We start from the raw sequence: 16,441 nt of genomic DNA on the forward strand, positions 1-16,441 counted from the left end.
GCTCTTGCCTTGTCTTGTGCGTCCCCTCTCCTGCATATAGACATCGACCCACACAAGCTGGGGAGGAAAGGGTTAATTTCAGCTTCTACTTCCAGGGAACAGCCCACCACTGAGGGAAGTCAGGACCCCAGAACTCAAACAGGGCAGGAACCTGGAGGCGGGAACTGATGCAGAGGCCACGGAGGGATGCTGCTCACTGGCTTGCTCCCCATGGCTTGCTCAGCCTGCTTCCTTATAGAACCCAGGACCACCAGCCCAGGGACGGCCCCACCCACAATGTCACTAATTAAGAAAATGCTGTTCAGGCTTGCCTGCAGCCTGATCCTATGGAGGCATTTTCTTAATTGAGGCTCCCTCCTCTAACACTATCTTTAGCTTGTGCCAAGCTAACCTAAAACTAGCCAGGACAAGCTTTTGCAGAAATTAAGAATATTCCTGATTTCCATATTGCCTAGGATAGCATTCATATAACCACTGTGTTGCCGTTTCTTTTTTAATTTTTATTTCATTTATTATTGTCGCGGAGGGTGACTGTGAGGCAGCAGATGTGTTGACGGCAGAGGGCAGCTTTAGGAAGATCCACCGACAGATCCATGTCAGATCTGTGTGGCAAGTGCTTACCCTGCTGAGTCTTTCCCCTGATCCACGGCATCCTTCTTACCTCTGGCTGTGCTCCCATATCTGTGCCTCCCCCTCAGCTGTGCTCCCATTCCCTGGCTGTGCTCCCATTCCCCTGGACTTGTGCTCCCATTCCCTGGCTGTGCTCCCATTCCCTGGCTGTGCTCTCCCCACCCCCAGCTGTGCTCCCATTCCCTGGCTGTGCTCTCCCCACCCCCAGCTATGCTCCCATTCCCTGGCTGTGCTCCCATTCCCTGGCTGTGCTCTCCCCCCCCCCAGCTATGCTCCCATCCCCTGGCTGTGCTCCCATTCCCTGGCTGTGCTCCCATTCCCTGGCTGTGCTCTCCCCACCCCCAGCTGTGCTCCCATTCCCTGGCTGTGCTCTCCCCAGCCCCTGGCTGTGCTCCCATTCCCTGGCTGTGCTCCCATTCCCCTGGCTGTGCTCCCATTCCCTGGCTGTGCTCTCCCCACCCCCAGCTATGCTCCCATTCCCTGGCTGTGCTCCCATTCCCTGGCTGTGCTCCCATTCCCTGGCTGTGCTCTCCCCACCCCCAGCTGTGCTCCCATTCCCTGGCTGTGCTCCCCCAGCCCCTGGCTGTGCTCCCATTCCCTGGCTGTGCTCCCATTCCCCGGCTGTGCTCCCATTCCCCGGCTGTGCTCCCATTCCCTGGCTGTGCTCCCATTCCCTGGCTGTGCTCCCATTCCCTGGCTGTGCTCCCGTTCCCCATTCCCTGGCTGTGCTCCCATTCCCTGGCTGTGCTCCCATTCCCTGGCTGTGCTCCCCTTCCCTGGCTGTGCTCCCATTCCCTGGCTGTGTTCCAATTCCCTGGCTGTGCTCTCCCTACCCCCAGCTGTGCTCCCGTTCCCCAGCTGTGCTCCCATTCCCCAGCTGTGCTCCCATTCCCCAGCTGTGCTCCCATTCCCTGGCTGTGCTCTCCCCACCCCCAGCTGTGCTCCCATTCCCCAGCTGTGCTCCCATTCCCCAGCTGTGCTCCCATTCCCCAGCTGTGCTCCCATTCCCCAGCTGTGCTCCCATTCCCTGGCTGTGCTCTCCCTACCCCCAGCTGTGCTCCCATTCCCTGGCTGTGCTCCCATTCCCTGGCTGTGCTCCCATTCCCCAGCTGTGCTCCCATTCCCTGGCTGTGCTCCCATTCCCTGGCTGTGCTCCCATTCCCTGGCTGTGCTCCCATTCCCTGGCTGTGTTCCAATTCCCTGGCTGTGCTCTCCCTACCCCCAGCTGTGCTCTCATTCCCTGGCTGTGCTCCCGTTCCCCGGCTGTTCTCCTATTCCCTGGACTTGCCCCTGCTGGCTCCCCTGGGTCTCCCACCTACTCCATATGTAACCTTCCTGTTAGGATCATGTTTGTGTATCTCTTCCACCCCCTTTCTCTAATTTTGAAAAATAGACCCAAGAATTAGAATTCTTGGCCAAGCCAGAGGACCTGAGTTCAACCCCCAGGACGTATGTGGTGGAATCAGAAAACGCCCACAGGATGTCCTCGGCCCTCCACGATGTGCACAGATCTCTCTCTCTCTCTCTCTCTCTCTCTCTCTCTCTCTCTCTCTCTCTCTCTCTCACACACACACACACACACACACACACACACACACACACATACACACACACACAGGGGGGAGGGGAGAGAGAGAAGGAGAGGGTAATTATGTTTTTGAAAAAGAAATTGTAATTTCCCAGGAGTCTCATGCTGGGGAAGGGAAAGGCTGAGGACCTGGTGCCAGCCGGAGGGAAGTCTCGTCTCTGTGCTGCCTGCTCAGGGAGAGAGCTCCCATGTCCTGACAGTTGTTACACCACATTGCAGGGAAGACTGAACTGAAGGCAAGGACAGGTGGACACGAGATGGACAGGACGCTCGGTTGTGTATACCTCTTAGCCGCAGGTGTGTAATACCTCTTAGCTGCATTGGCTGCAGTCGTGCATACCTCTTAGCTGCAGTCGTGCATACCTCTTAGCTTCTGTTTAACCCCAATTCCTGAGTCCGGATTCCAAAGACGGGGCTCATTGCTCCTCTTTCCGACGTGGCTGCACGGAATGCATTTCCTTTCCCCGCTTTTGAGGATCACCTTTTGACTTCCATGAGCCAAGTTTCTCCGGGCCACCAGGATCCAGTCGTTTGTAGCCATGTTGGCAGCAATGAAAACATTCCAAGGAGGCTCTCGTGCCCCTCATTTTGCTCATCGGTTTCGAGACAAATGTTCAAGAAATTGGCATTTCCCCAAGAGTAGCATGCTAAAAGAAGAAAGGGGAAGAGGGGTAGCTGTAGCCTGTGCTTGTTTCCTGGACCAGCGTCACAAAGCTGTGACAGTCTTCCTGACCACCATGCAGGAGGGACTGGAACAGAAGCAAAGATGGGTCTATGAGGACAACACTTAATTGGGGCTGGTTTACAGCTCAGAGGTTCAGTCCATTATCATCATGGCGGCATCCAGGCAGACATAGTGCTGGAGAAACTGAGAGCTCTACATCTTGATCTGCAGGCAGCAGAAGGGACTGTGCGACACAGTGGGAGTTGCTTGAGCACAGGAGACCTCAAAACCATCCTCCACGGCGACACACTTCCTCCAACCAGGCCACACCTAATAGCGCCACTCCCTATATGGCCAAGCATCCAAACTCGTGAGTCTATGGGGGCCGAACCTGTTCAAACCTCCACAGGCAGGAACGTACTGCCCTGAACCTCTTAGCTACGGGTGTCAGCACCCTCAAAGGCAGACTTAGGTTGGGGGAGGTCTGTTTGTCCCTCTTTCTGTTGCAGCCAGAGAGCAACACTTCTGGTCTCCCATTTCCCCAGTGACAGACCCGTTTCAGACCAGCTCATCGGGGAGGTGGGGGCTGAGGATCTGACCCTGGAAACGCAGGTGACAGACACACTGTTCTCCCTAAGCCTTTTCTTCAAGGCCTTTCCTTCCAGCCAGCACCAGCTTTAAATCTGCATCCTGCCTCCTTCCCAGCCCTGCTCACCTCCTCGTAGGAATACGTTCACAGCATCCACGGTTTAATCGTTTACAGTCAGTAACAGCTGACCAGATGCCTCCAGCCACTCTGAACCCTAAGCCCTGAGGTCAAACAGCATGACGCTCCTGTGTCTAGTTACCTGGTTCACAGACGGTCTGTGCCAGTCGGTGGGGGTGGGGTGGGGGGGAGCCCTCCAGTCGGCGCTGCAGACTCCTTAAAGCACAGCATAGTTTGAACCAGGCCTGTTTTCCTGCTGTTTCAGAACTGCCCCAGGCTTGTGTTCAAGTTCACTTGTGTGGTTAAAACAGACTGCCTGGGGCAGGGCATTTTTCAAGAACAGTTTTCCTTCCTACAGCTCTGAAGGTTGGAGAGCAACAGGGCACTCGGCCAACATCCAGAAAGGCCTTCCTGCTGTGTCATCCAGGGAAGGTAGAAGACAGTCAAGGGGGACCACATGCATTCCATAGCCAATCATTAGTTAACAGTGACCCGTGTCTGAGGCAGAACCCTCAGGCCCAGGTTGTTGTCTCTTGATTTGGAGAAGTTTTGATGAGGATTTTTTTTTTTTACATCTTATTTTTAATGATGTATGTGTTTCTGTGGGGTGGGGTGGGGTACTTGCATAAGTGTAGAGTGTGCGTGCCCTCAGAGGCCAGAAGATGACGGATTCCCTGGAGCTCAAGTTACAGGTGGATGTGAGCCACGCAGCATGGGCCCGCGTCCTCTGTGAGAGCAGTACTGGTTCTCAGCTGTTAACCACTGAGCTATCTTCCCAAACCCCGATTTTGGCTTTTGAGACAGTCTCACTGAGTAGCCCAGGCTAATTTGGATCTCACTGTATGACCTATTTCCTGATCCCCTCATTTCTGTAACAGCACGTTAACAAAAAGCTTGAAAAAGAAAAATCTTTGTGAGAGTCATTTGTTAGAATCTCCCCCCATACACCCCTGCCCCAGCAATTTAATCTTGGCTTGGAATCCAGGCCCGGTGGTGCATGCTTTTAACCCCAGCATTTAGGAGACAGAGGCCTGTGGATGGATCCCTGTGAGTTCAAGGCCAGCCTGATCCATATATGGAGTTCTAGAACAGCTGGAACTATCGAGATCTCCATCTCAAAACTTAAAAAGTTTGCCTTGATGGAGGGCTGGCTATGTGGTTAAGACTGCTTGCCTCTTTCACAGAGAACCTAGGTTTGCTTCCACACCCAGTGGCTTACAACTGTCATTTACTCCCGCTCTGAGGATCCGACCCCCTCTTCTGGCCTCGAGAGGCATTTGCACTTAGGTCAGGCTGCAAGCCAGGGTGGGTAGTACACGAATTAAACTCAAAATGTGTCTTGGTTAAGGATTTTAGACATTATATAGTCATCTCTCTTTGCAAACTCTTACCAAAAATATCACATTGAATCTCTTCTTAAATTATGTTACTACCGAAAGCAACCTCATTCTGGTGACCCTTCCCTGGACAGTCTGGCCTACCAGCGCCATCTGCTGGGAAGTTAATGTGGAGGCCTCCCGAACTCCAGAACACGCTAGTGGTGGTTTGGATGGGACCTGGTCAGTGGCACTATTTGGGGAGGTTATGAGTAGGTCTAGCCTTGCTGGAGGAAGTGTATCACTGTACGTGGGGGAGGGCTTTGAGAACGAGTGGCCTCCCCCCGACTTCCGGTTCAGTCTCCCTGCTGTAAGCTTTGATAGGATCTCTCAGCTTCCCACTGTCAGGCTTCTGAGCCATGATAGACTAAGCTCTTCCTTCTGAAGCTGCCTTGGCCACGCTATTTTCTCATAGCAATGGGAAATTTACTAATACACATGTCTTTCAGAGGAGGGAAGGAGAGCGTATACTCATCTCAAAAGAGCAAACAACAAAAACATCCACCCGTTGCCTGATTTCTACATCGTTATCAATTCAGTGACAATGCACTAAAAATCTAAAACACGAATCATTTGGTCTGAATGCTACCAATATCCGTAACACTGGGATACACACGTTCCACAGGTCTGAGACTCTGTGTTCTGTGTTTACCTGCATAGTGTTCGCAAGTGACCGCACTTCAGCTGAGAAGCACTGCAGGAGGTGTGGGCTGGACATCACTGCTCCCGCTTCACCAGCAGCCGCTCAAGTCGGGTGGCTAAGCAGCAGGACACATGGCTAAGTCTCCTTCCACTTTAAAAGGGGTGGGGGGTAGATATGACGGCATACACCTTCAGTCAGCAGGTGGGTGTCTTGAGTTCAAGGCCAGCCTGGATTACATGTTGAGTTTCAGGCTAACCAGGGCTACATAGTGAGATCCTATCTTAAATAAAGTATCCTCGGAGGCTGGAGACCTAGCAGGCTATGCTCTTGCAGAAAACCTGGTTTCGGTTCCCAGCACCCAAACCCAGTGGCTCACCACCACAGCTTGTGCCTCAGTCTGGCAACATGGTGCCAACGCAGAGCACACAGATTCACACACTCGCGCAAACACACGCGCACGCACACACAGAGGAATAAAAATAATAAATCTTATTTAAAAAAAAGATATTTTCTCCTTGTGGGAAATAGCAGCCACTTCACTACGTGTGTGTGCGTGTGTGTGTGTGTGTGTGTGTGTGTGTATGTGTGTGTGTGTGTATGTGTGTGTGTGTGTAGGTCGGTCGGAGGACAACCTTCAGGGGTGGTTCTCTCCTTCTGGAGGTCCCAGAGATTAGGCTTACCAGTGAGCACTCTTCCCCACCGAACCATCTGTCTGATCCTGCGGTTCCTTAAAGATGAAAACTGAAAAAAGAACTCTAAAATAATAGAATAGAAATGAAGACTGTTTAACCGATTTTAATAACATGACATAAAGCTCCTAAAATTGATACAATCATTATGCAAAATACATACATGAATACTGTCTTCTTTTAAAAATATAAAATAAATAAGCAAGACATGTGAAAATAGGCGTTTCCATTAATTAAATGAAAATTTTTAAAAAAGAAAGTTTTCCTTTTGTTTCATTTGGAGAAGGGAAATTATCATTTAAGACAATATTCAAGTTTATTGAAACAAGGTAAAAAAAAGTGTTATAAAAGCTTTAGCTGTCGTCGGCCTCCAGGTTTATGTTGCTGCCGAACTTCGCGTACAACTGCACTTTCAGGTCGGCCAGCACCCGCTGGATGGACGCCACTCTGGACTCTAAGGCATTGATCTCTTCTTGCAAAGTTTTCTGGAAAAGAAAGTTTCAATTAACTAGCTTCAGCCAGATGACCCAGGAGCACACAGCCCGGAATAACGGCAAAAATTTGAGGTAAAAACTCCAAACCGGTCAGGAGCAAAATAACAATAATAATTCCATCAAAGCCATCAAAGCCCAAAGCTGGAAAATGCCACGTTTACCTCAGGCCAACACCAGCTCATGGCGCTGCTGCGGCTGCAACTTCAGTCTCTGCTGAGATTTGAACTCGGGGCCTCAAGAAGAGTGACCAGGGCTTTTAACCTCTGAGCCACACTCCAGCCCCTCCTTTTATGTTCTTATTTATGTGTGTGTCTATGTGTGGGTGTTTGTACATGAGTGTAACGCCCTGGAAGTCTCAAGAGGCTGTCCCTGGAGCCGGAGCTACAGGCAGTTGTGAACCTCCTGGTGTGGGAGCTGGGAACGGAACCTGGGTCCTCTGGAAGAGCAGCCAGTGCTCTAACTACTGAGCCATCGCGCCAGCCCCTTCTCGGGGTTTATTAGATGTAATCAGTGGGAAGTTCTGTTTTGGAAGCCTGAGCAGAGACTAACATTTTAAGTAGCGTTTGGGCTAATGAAGCAGCAGTACTAGGGCAGTGGTCACTGACTTCTCTCACTGGGTGGCTGGAAGGCACGGGGTTAACGTCACACTCCTCTCTATGGCCAATGCAGCCTGACCTAGGCATGATCAAGCCTCTTACTTCTCCAACACACGTTTCTAAACCCGAACCAAGACTTACATCTAAGATGGCTCACTGAAACACCCCTACAACATAGGATCAGAAACAGATCAGTGCTACTCAGGCCACAGGAAGCAACGCAATGCCCATCAAAACATTGAGACGGCCTCAAATCCTCAGACGGTGGTGCGCTGGACAGCGGTGTCGCTCCAGATCAGCGTGTGGGATAAACGAGCATTCGACAGAGAAAATGCTCCTCACGCAAAGTTAACTGGCCCGTGGGGGGGGGCAGTTACACAGACTTGGGGGGGGGGGGAGACTAACAGAGAAACAGGTTCCCCGCTGACAGACACCAGACAGCACAGCTCCAGGGTCCCTCTTCGCTTTGTAACACGCTAGAGCAGCTCGATGCTGTCATGGATGCAAAGCTCTGGGGGCCAGAAGACCTCGGTCGTGTGCCATTTTGGGAAGCCTTGGCCTCTCTGAGCTTCTGCTCCTCATTCTAAACTGTGCTGCTGAGGGACTGCTGTGTGGGTTAGATGAAGCCGCCCTGCAGAGTGCGCAGAGCCTTACCTGTCCGCAGAGCCTCGCCCGTTACCCCTCCACCTGTAATTATGCATCCTCTATGATGATGAACTTCCCAACTGGACACTGGACTTCCTTGCCAGGGCAAGATTCCCACATACCTTTGCATCCTCTAACATCTCCTGGGTTTCTTCTTGAGAGTGGCTAATGAAAACGTCTCCGATCTGGTATGGAATCATCAAGCAGTCGTCGTCTGCCAACATGACGTCGTCACAGGCATCCTCTAAATTCTGGAGGTGTTTCTATCAGGAGAGAGAACAGCCATGAAAACACGCTCAAGATTTCCTCACAGAACCAAGAGCAGACTCTCATGCAGGGACCTGGGCTCTCTGGGGACCAGTGTATAGCAGCTACCGTCAGACATGGAGACGTGTCACAGGGTCTCACTTGGGGCCAGCACAGCAACCTCTACCCTCTAGGGAGTTTTAAAATGTACCAAGTCTCTTTTCTGTGAACAGCAGGGGTCCATGGCCCATCACTTCTCCTAACTTAACAGTTCCCCACGCTGTGAATCCTGTCACCACAGAGAAAAAGCAAAGCACGGGAAGACGCACTTCCTCTCCCGCCTTGCTTGCTGAAGACAGTGCCAACATCCCATACTCACGCCCAGTGCAGTGCCAGAGCCGGGTACCCGCGAGAGCAGCATCGGCCCGTGTCCCTAAGTCTGTCTGTAGGGCTCCAGGGTCAGTAAGCACAAGTGCAGCTTTACCTGCAGCCCGATTCTCAGGCACGGCTACTCAGGCACGGCTACTTAGGCACGGCTACTCAGGCACAGCTACAGAACTGCACCGGGGAAACCTGCACTGGACCCAGCCTCACGCACGGCTACCCACCGTACCTCTCTAAGAGCACAAAGGACTTCCTGAGCTGGGTTCAGCTTCCCACACCTCAGTTACCTACAACCATACAAGCCAGGAGCTGAGGCAGGAGAATTATGAGTCTGAGGACAGCCTGGACTACATGGCAGATTGTAGGACAGTTTGACAAAGCAGGACCCTGCCTTAAACCAACAAGCACAGGCTTTGTGTTACCTAACTAGCGTCACCAGAGGCAAGGAGCCCATGAGGAAGCTGCCACCTGCTGATGGTCAGGGCTAAGGGTGACAGGACAAACTTCAAGCAGACGTAAGCACCCAGTACCTTCTTCACTTCTATTTCCTCCTTTAGCTCTGTGATCCGACTCGTATTCCGAGCAAACTTGTTTATTTTTTGTTGATCTTCGAAAGTAACATTGACATCTTCTGCAGCCTGAAAAAGAGGTTGAACTTTTTGTAGAATGTCGATGAAGCAGTTACACGCTGGTACCTTACACTGTGACGAAATAACCAGGTACACGCCCCATCCTAGGACAGCCGAGGGGCACGAGGCTGTCTGTAAGATGTCACAAATGTGTCAGGCTTACAATCTGCTCACGACTCCACGATCTTTACCATTATTCTATGGGACCATTCATGAGCAAATGTTTAAAATATAAAAAGCAATTAACAATAATAACAATTAGAAAAAGCTGGTGGCGGTGTGCACCTTTAATCCTAGCACTCGGGAGGCAGAGGCAGGTGGATCTCTGAGTTTGAGGCCAGCCCAGTCTACAGAGTGAGTTCCAGGACAGGAAGGGCTACACAGAGAAACCATCTCAGAAAACCAAAAGAATAATCATAATGATAATGATAATAAAAGCCACTTTCCCAAACGGCAGAGTTTCCCAAGCTTAGGACACTGTTTTCCCAAGACACCCTCAGACAACCTTAGTGTCTGTCTTACTGAGGCTGTTTCTGCGGTCAAATGTATATGGGCACACTGTGCTGATACGAATACGACCTCTTCTGCGACTTTCCTGCATACACTTAAATTCTGTATCTTACGGCTGGGAATCCACTATAGGGTGATGAAAGTGAGTTTCATATTTAATATCTGATGTGATTAAATCTGCAGACAAAGCTGAGTGTTTAGATAACAAAGCATCTATAAGATAACAAAAATGGCTAACACTACCTGAGGTCCTACTGCATGATAAGAACTCAACCCTGGAGTCTCGTGAGGACATCACCAATATCACCACTTCATAGATGACCAGAGGCCACAGAGGTTAGATAATCTGGCCAAACCACATGGCCAGCAAATGGACACACTTTGATTCTAATGCAAGCAGTCTGTCCCAGAGTCAAGTATGCATCTGCCGGCAGGTCCAAGAGTTCCTGGTCAGTCAGAGGATAGGAAGTTCTCAGACTGCTTTAACCCTTCCAGGGGCTCCAATACAAGACAAGAAAATCAATACTAAGCACCCCTTCCAGTGTCTTAGTAAAATAGGAACACGTGTACTTGACAGTGCCTGAAAGGACTGAAGACAGGCCCCACTAGCTGACGTGATACACATCTCAGCAATGAGGCTGAGGCAGGAGGATTACCAGTTTGAAGCTAGCTTTGGAAGCACAGAGAGATCATGTCTCCAAAAGCTCATGGTGCTGGGGAGATGCCCCCTGGTTAAGAGCACTTGCTGCTCTTCCAAAGGATGGGAGTCGAGTCCTCAGGGCCCACATCAGGTGGCTCACAACTGCCTGCACCTCCAGCTCCGGGGATCGGAGGCCCTCTTCCGGCTTCTTCAGGCACATGTGCAAACACATGGCATATATACACAGGAGCACACATACACATCAGCAAAAATAAAACTTTTAACAAAGAAAAGGCTTTCACTGAAGCTACACTGATATATAATGACATTTATAGATGACATACTATATTAGAATTAATAAATGCAGGGTAAGTTCACTCTACCCATTCCTGGTCTCCTGTAAGCTATGACATACGGTGTGTATACACAAACTTCTCCAGAGGTTGAAAGGTAGCCTCAAGAGACAGCTCAGTGGTCCAGAGAAAGAGACAGTCATTGGAGTCTAGACTCCCCTTCACCAGGCTCTCATCCCGACAAGCAATTGGGCATGCCCTAAGCCTGACAACTGTGCACATACTAGGTCTGACATCAGACCTACTGTGTGTGCTCAAAGAGCCCCTCCCATCATGAGTGCACAGCACAGAGTGGTCAACACTGTGGCTTCCATCAGCACAGGGAGGAGCACCAGAGACTCACAGACATCCTGGTTGCTTTGCCTATGAGACTTACCACTCTCCCAGACAGAGAACTTGGAGACTCCCTGCTTACTTCTGTTTGCAGAGCCCCTAGCCCTAGAATGCACTTCCAGGTGTGTCTGTCACCATGAGGACTCTACAGGCAGCTCAAGTGAGGCTCTAGCAGGACCTGCCTGACTAGCAACAGTGGCGAGGAGGTTTCTGAATTAGAGTCTAAATTATGATGATCAGACTCAAAACATATCTGGGCATCAAAGAGCGCTGGAAGTTGGCCGTTTTCTATTCTCCCAAAGCAGGCACTTCCTGACACAGCCCTGCCAAACAGCAGCCACCAGCGGCACTTGGCCCCTGGGACCCAGTTCCTTGAAGTTAGCTTTTCTCCCAGGGTTTTAAGACTGTAGTTGGGGCGGGGGGTTGGAGAGGGGTTGGTCCTCAGCAGTAGCTAAGAAACTGATACCCATGATCCCTTGGGGAAGAAGCTCCCAGAATACCTCGTTTCTTTCTAAGGTGCTAGGGACTGAACTGAGGGCCTTCTATGCTGGCCAAGCATGTCCATTCAGCTACACCTCAACCCCACTTCTACACTCCTTGAACTGCATTTTGGCAGGAAGATAGTAACTTTTAGCTAGCGTGCAAGGTCATCAAGAAGTCGATTTAGTCCCCCAAACCATATGCAAAATAGGTAGACATTGCAGGGTGTCCAGTCTTTTGACATTGTGACATGATGCCATCTACAAATGGTTTGGGCTCCATTCACAGCTATCCTTGGGACCAAAGGGTGCAAAGTGAACATGCCTCGCCTTCGACTACATTCTCCGCAAGGGGTCGTAGCAGCTTTCGGATTTTCAAAGGCACCTATAAGCTCAGAGGGCTAGCGACTCCTGTCTTAGGCAGGCGTGGGCGCAGTGACTACTGAAGGGGGTTATTTTCTACTCCAGACAGGAGTGAAGGGACGGCAGGAGGGGACTCCGAACCAGGCATGTGGAACTTCAGGTAATTTGCTCAATTCTCTGGAGCCACCCCCGATCTGTCTCCCTTGCAGGGATGGTAAAATGAGCCCCAAGTGCATGGGGCCTGGGTATGCAGTTACCCTTCAATCAAGGATAGCCAAGTACTTTGCCTGCTCCATATTGCCTCTAAGGTTCAGTAGAAGGCTAGTTCAGTAGAATGCTTGCCCAGCATCTGCAAAGGCCCAAGCTTCACCCCCAGCACTGCATAAAGCCAGGTGTGCAGAGACAAGCCTGCATCCCAGCAGTCAGGAGGTAGAGGCAGGAGGACTAACAGTACAAGTTCATCCCCGGCTGCATAGTGAGTTTGAGGCCAGCCCAGGCTACGTATGAGAGACTTCATTAAAAGAAATGAAGGAAGAATGGCAAAATGTATCATTGCAGATTTAAGGGGACTCTGCTGGTTATAAGAGACATGACTTGCTCCAGAGTCAAGAAGAAAGTAAACTTCCCTGGGCCCTGACCACACCCTGGCCTTGGGAACATCTTATGGGATTGTAAGAGAAAACAAACTTTAACTATTCCAAGTTCAGGTATTGAGAGTTAGGTCCCCAGCCAAAAAGTTCTCCACTTCAGTTGACAGTCAGATCTCTAAGGGTTCCAGACCAGCCAACGCTACAGAGTGAGACCTTACCTCAAAAAAGCAAAACCAGGGACAGACAATGTCATGGAACTACACAGTATAATGGACAGCTGAGGGCCCAATCTACCAAGAGAGGCAAAATAAACTTGTCTCCTACTTGGCCAAATCACCATGGCCCCGGACTGCATGTGAGTGACCAGGGTGAAGGACTCATTCTAATTCTGAAGCCTCCCCAGGCTCGGCAGCCACTCGCTTTGCTCTTAACAAACTGGAATGGCTGACCGTCATCCCTTGGTGGTCCGAGGCACTGACTGTGTGGTGCCAATAGCAAGAACATAAACAGGAAGTGGAGTGAAAGCAGCTGCCTTCAGTCAGGCACCTCTCATCAGAGACAGGCAGACACATAGACAGACAGACAGACACAACAAGGAGCCTGAGAGAGAGAGGCAGAGAGAGACAGAGACAAAGACAGACAGGCAGGCAGGCAGACAGACAGACAGACAGAGTGGAGCCTGGAATGTGAGTGCTGTTTAAATCCCAGGTCTTCTGCCCTTCCGTTCCCTCTTCAGCTAAATACGAATAAGAACAGAATCTCCCAAAAGGTTTGCACAGGATAACATGCAAACGCTAAGAACTGTGCCCAACATATTTTGAAGCCCCAATAGTTATCAGCTGTTTGCTTGTGTGTTCTTTTTTTCCTCTCTGCAATTCTTCCCCTGTATTTAGACACACCTACCTGCACATCTGGAAACACTCTGGGGTCATAAAACCCACATGGGAGTTTAGCTTAAGTTGGTGGCTCAAAGTATGACGGAGGGGTTGTAAAGCCATGTAGATTAGTTGCCAATCGTGCACAAAGCTCTGGGTTCACCCCACCAGCACACCAAAAGCCGGGTGTGGTGACAAACCCGGGTAATCCCAACAACTGGAAGGTGGGAGGTGGAGGCTGGAGAGTCAGAAATTCAAAATCATCTTTGACCGCACAGGGGGCAGTGGGCCAGTCTGGTGTACACACACGTAAGTCCATGTCTTTAAAAAGTGTGATAAAACACCACACCGAGCCCCATGAACAATTATCGGAGGGCGTTTTAAATTAATAAAGAGCTGTAATTTTGGGGAAACGAAATCACCAGACCCAGCATCTTACCAGATGAGTCACCAGAGAATGGCTAACTGTAAAGAATGCGGGGCACAGTGTGGGGACCCGAGTCCTTCCTAAAGGCTAGGAAAAGCCGGGGTAGCCACCACACTGGCTCGGGCCGACTCCTCTCAGCGTCAATTAAACACTAGGTGCATGGAGCGTGGACGGACTCGGGCGGTTCCGGGCGGAGCACCGAGGTGCGGTACCAGACATCCCGGGATGCAGAAACCGATTCGGTGCCTGAGGAGATGCGCGACCCTGAGCAGGTTAGGCAGTTACCCTGACGGTGAGCCGAGAGAACAGCAGCATCCCTGGACCTAGCACGCGCCCAGGCCCTGCGCATCCCGTGGCCCCGGCGCCTCAGATACCTCATCTCCTCAGACCTCCGACTCCCCAGCGTCCCGCGTCTCCCCAGATCCCCCGGCCCACCGATCCTCGGACCCCGAATCGGCCGCACTCACCGCCTTCTTCATGGTGGCCGCCATCTTGGACTGAACCATAGGGCGCGGGGGAAGACCATCCAGGCGCGCGTCACCCCACGAGGTCCCTCTCGAGCCCTGCTGAGCCAAACTCCCCTAAAATACAGAAATATCTCCACATTACTGCCAACTATGTCTCTGACCTATGAATTCCCAGGGCAAGGACGCAGGAAAAAAACTATAGTCTGGAAAACACTTGGTACCTTCCAATTAAAGGGACAGGCAGCTTCCCTCTCGGCCGGCATAAATACCGAGTGAGGCCAATAGTCGGGCCTGGGATTCCAGTCACGGCCAGCAGGGGGAGCGCTTGATAGGTACCGCCCAGCTGGGTGGGCTGGGAGGCTTAAATTCTTTTTCCCTTTATTCAACAACCTAACACTGACGCTAGGGAGGCTGCGGGCGTGGCTTCGGATCCTTTGGTAAAGTATTTGCACTCAAGATGAGATCCTGAGTTCTATCCACAGCCCCTACCACATAAAAGCCCAGTGCTGGCAAAGCTACAAGCTGAAGGGACTGGTATATAGGCCACCCTTGAAGTTGGCCTTAGCTTGTATGCCACTGACCACTGCAAGGGACGCTAGGATGGGCTAAATGGCACTAGCCAGGAGTAAATGAATCCGAAGGTAGGTGACCCCAAAAGAATCTAGAGCAGTGGTTCTCAACCTTCCTAATACTGAGACCCTTTACTACCGTTCCTTATGTTGTAGTGACCCCCACCCCACCCGTAAAGGTATTTTTGTTGCTACTTCATTATGTAAATTTGCTATGGTTATGAGTTGTAATGTAAATAAATATCTATTTTCTGATAGCATTAAGCGACCTCTGTGGAGGGGTCGCGGTCTATAGGTTGAGAATAGCTGATCTAGAGCGCTGTAACAGACTCAGACACTCAGATGATAGCTTACTGGATGGTTGGTTGACTATCTATCTATCTATCTATCTATCTATCTATCTATCTATCTGTTTGTTTGTTTGTTTGTTTATTCATAGACAGAGTCTCTCTATGTAATCCTAGCTGTCCTGGAACTATACATGTAGACCAAGCTGGTCTCAAATTCACAGAGATCCTCCTGCCTCTGCCTCTGGAGTGCTGGGATCAAAGGTATGTGCCATCATGCGTCACTGGAACGAATTATTTTACGTATTTAAAATTAGATTGGTTCAGCAATATGTGTTTCACTCACTCAAATATATTAGCCTGAGAAGGCTATCCACCTAGGGCCCAGTGGGCACCAGGCTTCCTCAGTAACCAGGGCCATGGTTAACTTCCGGAAGCCATTTTCATTCTGCTACTTAGCAGTTGTAAATACAGAATCGAATCTCAGTGGTACCTGGGGTCACGGTGGCACCGTTTTTGTTTTTGTTTTTGTTTTTTGTTTGTTTGGTTTGGTTTTTTGGGTTTTGTTGTTGTTTATTTGTTTGTTTTTTGAGGAATTCCTTTGTATATACGGAAAACCCCAGTCCTGAACTCTGTAACCCTTGGGCCAGACTCAGAAGGGAGAGCTAGTGTCTGGCAGCAGTGGTCAGTGGCGATTCAGTAGTTGGTGGTATGTTGACTCAACCGAAAGGATACCAGACACTGGGGATGCTGCATGTCAAACAGATAAAATACCCCGTCCTGGAGCAGCCTACTGACAGGAGACAGACCACAAACACACAGTTAAATAAGGATGGTGTGTCTGATAGGGTGGTTAATGTAAATGGGACTGACGACCCCAGCAAGGAGGACGCATGCAGCTTTCGTCAGGAGAGGCATGAAAAAGAAATAGAAAACATAAAATCAGTTGGAAGTGAATGTTGTCCAAGCCCTGGCTTTAGACTGCGTCACACAGGGATAATGAGTGTATTTGTCATCCCCCACCCACAAATCCTGTAGCATCAGTCTGTGCTTCCTGGGCTTGAGGAGAAAGAGTAAGCCACAGGAGCCCGCAAATCTCGCTAGCAGGAAGTAATTTGATTCTGTGCCTGCAGGGGGCGCCCAAGGACCATGATTGAATTCTCAGGCATTCAAGTCCATTTTCCAAATGTTTTGAACTTCTTTTCATCTTATCCTGGAGTTTGTCCATTGTATCTGGCTCAAAATTTTTTGAAAGCTA

General features: G+C 50.4%; 1 protein-coding gene across 1 annotated transcript; it reads right to left on the reverse strand.

Moving 5' to 3' along the window:
• Positions 1 to 6,386: 6,386 nt before the first annotated feature.
• Pfdn4 (prefoldin subunit 4) lies at positions 6,387 to 14,391 on the reverse strand. Its single transcript, XM_032904726.1, has 4 exons — positions 14,328 to 14,391; positions 9,192 to 9,299; positions 8,154 to 8,294; positions 6,387 to 6,781 (listed from the first exon to the last, which is right to left on the reverse strand). Exons 1-4 carry the CDS (start codon positions 14,364 to 14,366, stop codon positions 6,650 to 6,652), a joined length of 420 nt encoding a protein of 139 aa, XP_032760617.1. The 5' UTR covers positions 14,367 to 14,391; the 3' UTR covers positions 6,387 to 6,649.
• Positions 14,392 to 16,441: the final 2,050 nt, after the last annotated feature.

The sequence above is a fragment of the Rattus rattus genome, chromosome 5 (genome assembly GCF_011064425.1).
Source record: "Rattus rattus isolate New Zealand chromosome 5, Rrattus_CSIRO_v1, whole genome shotgun sequence".
Classification (NCBI taxonomy): domain Eukaryota; kingdom Metazoa; phylum Chordata; class Mammalia; order Rodentia; family Muridae; genus Rattus; species Rattus rattus.